Source organism: Frankliniella occidentalis, unplaced genomic scaffold (genome assembly GCF_000697945.3).
Source record: "Frankliniella occidentalis isolate FOCC.00 unplaced genomic scaffold, Focc_3.1 Scaffold369, whole genome shotgun sequence".
NCBI classification, from domain to species: Eukaryota; Metazoa; Arthropoda; class Insecta; order Thysanoptera; family Thripidae; genus Frankliniella; species Frankliniella occidentalis.
In genome coordinates, this window is record NW_026267492.1 from 110661 (window position 1) to 112638 (window position 1978).

Consider the following 1978-nt stretch of genomic DNA (forward strand, 5'->3'; position numbering starts at 1 on the left):
ATGCTACGCAAAAAACGTCAGAATTCGTTTCGGAACTGACCGAAATTCATCACCATGACTCGGACACGGTTCCGGGCAGCACACAGACTTCCGAGTAGGAACGGCCTTGACCTCACCATTCATATGAACTGCGTTCTGGCATACCGATTTTACTGTGGGCCAGCCTAGGCCAAGCTTTGCCGGGGTCTCGCATCACCGGGGTGGCGCTCGAATGTGTTTTTAAACGAACCCGTTAGGGTCGTTTCTACCCAACACCGTGGGGGGGGGGGGGACATGGTTCAACACCATCTGTTGCATTTTCGAGCCGCGTCTCGTCTGGGCAACAACCAACAATGAGCACATTGCTCTATGAGTAGTTGGTTCCCCGCGCGCGCTGCCCAGCGCCTCGCCTCACCTAAAATTGTTTTCAATCATAAAACATTGTGCAGAAAGCTATCGCGAAAAAAAAAACAAAAAAAAACGCATCAACTACATTCGATACAACAATCAAAAGGGACTAATTTTTCTTAACCGTGGGTTCTTTTAGCAGTTAACAAGAGTTGTTAACTTTTTTACATATGTCCTCCAGGGGGAGGAAATGGTGGAAATCGACTGGCCGTAACGATGGCACTCTGAACAATGAAAAGCTAATTTCGACCTCAACCAACCTCGTAGAACACCTTAGAACGAATCCGAACCCCGTGATCGTCGAAATTCCCGTCTACTAAATGTGTGTGTACCTGATCTTTGAGCTCAATTTCAGGCCCAGTCTTTTTATGGGGTAACAAAACACCCACCTTTCCCTTGGAGTCCGTGAACACCACTGCGGACGCTCGGAGGCCATCTTTCGTCTTGTCAACAACCACCCTTTTGGCAGTGGCAAACGTCTGGACACGCAGGTTGCTGCGTGCCTTGACCACGGGCTCGATATAGGCACGGTATGTGCTCCATCGTTCTCCATGCGCTTGCGTCGTCTGGACGGTGCTGTACCCGAGCTGACTGTCAGCGTTGATGTCCAGTCGCTCCCTCAGCCCTATCTGCTTTAGCGCCGTCTTGAGCACCTCGATGACGGGGTGGCGATATGGCTCCCAGGAAACCTTTAGAGGCCCGCCCCGTCCGTGGTATTCTACAGAGAAACAAGTGCCCTCTCTTCACTCACAAAACTAGAGATGATAATCTGAAGGAGTGCTGATCTAGCCGTACACTCTTGGACAAAAAGCTTAGTAAAAAAAGGGACAGTATGTAAATTTGCCAAGAAAGTTATTTTAAAATTGTGTAAAAGTGTGTTGCTTACAAGTTAAAGTTTAAAACTACAAAAACTATTTTTCCAAAACGTGAATATTACCATTCCGCAAAAATAGGTAAATTTTGAGGGACCTCAAAGAAAGCTAATGTTTCAACTCGATTCCACATTTGACTACAAATAGTTATCGTTCAAGAAAAGCGTGAGTATGTACAAGTCCATAGCGAAATCCGTTAACAGTTCGGCCAGTCCAAAATAAACCATCGGGCCTCAATAAACCATGGCCTCAATACCATGTAAAATCGCGATTTACCACGAGAATTCTCCCTTTCACCATGTGAGATATTTTCCCATGGACGAGGATAAAATTTTCCATGGTAAAGTCTTTCATGGGAAGGCATTTTCAATGGTGTTTTCTTCAAGTGAAGAAAATCCCATGGGACCTATTTCCACATGCTATTCTTTTTTCATGGTGAACATGCTGTACGGTGAATGTACAATCTCCACGATTGGCATAAACACCATGAGCAGATCAGTATGCTGTGAAATCTGAAATAACTCGAGTTTTGAGATGAAATTTGGCCTATGGCGTCTACGATGTTTTTCAGTACTGCCATTTTTGATTCATTGAGACCTTAACACTTCGATACCTTAGACTAGCTATAAGTACGCCAGACCACGTCTCGCGTAACAGGCTTCGCGATATCTCACGAAACACTGTTACGCTGCGACGCGCCTGGCGCACATATAGCTAGG

The 1978-nt window shown here is 45.9% G+C and overlaps 1 protein-coding gene across 1 annotated transcript in view; it reads right to left on the minus strand.

Moving 5' to 3' along the window:
• Positions 1-1978, minus strand: part of LOC127751174 (glucose dehydrogenase [FAD, quinone]-like) — a gene marked incomplete in the record, with an annotated part of 17986 nt that overhangs the window by 8551 nt on the left and 7457 nt on the right. Inside the window, 1 exon segment of the mRNA XM_052274289.1 lies at positions 777-1105. Coding sequence (XP_052130249.1) covers positions 777-1105 — 329 coding nt within the window.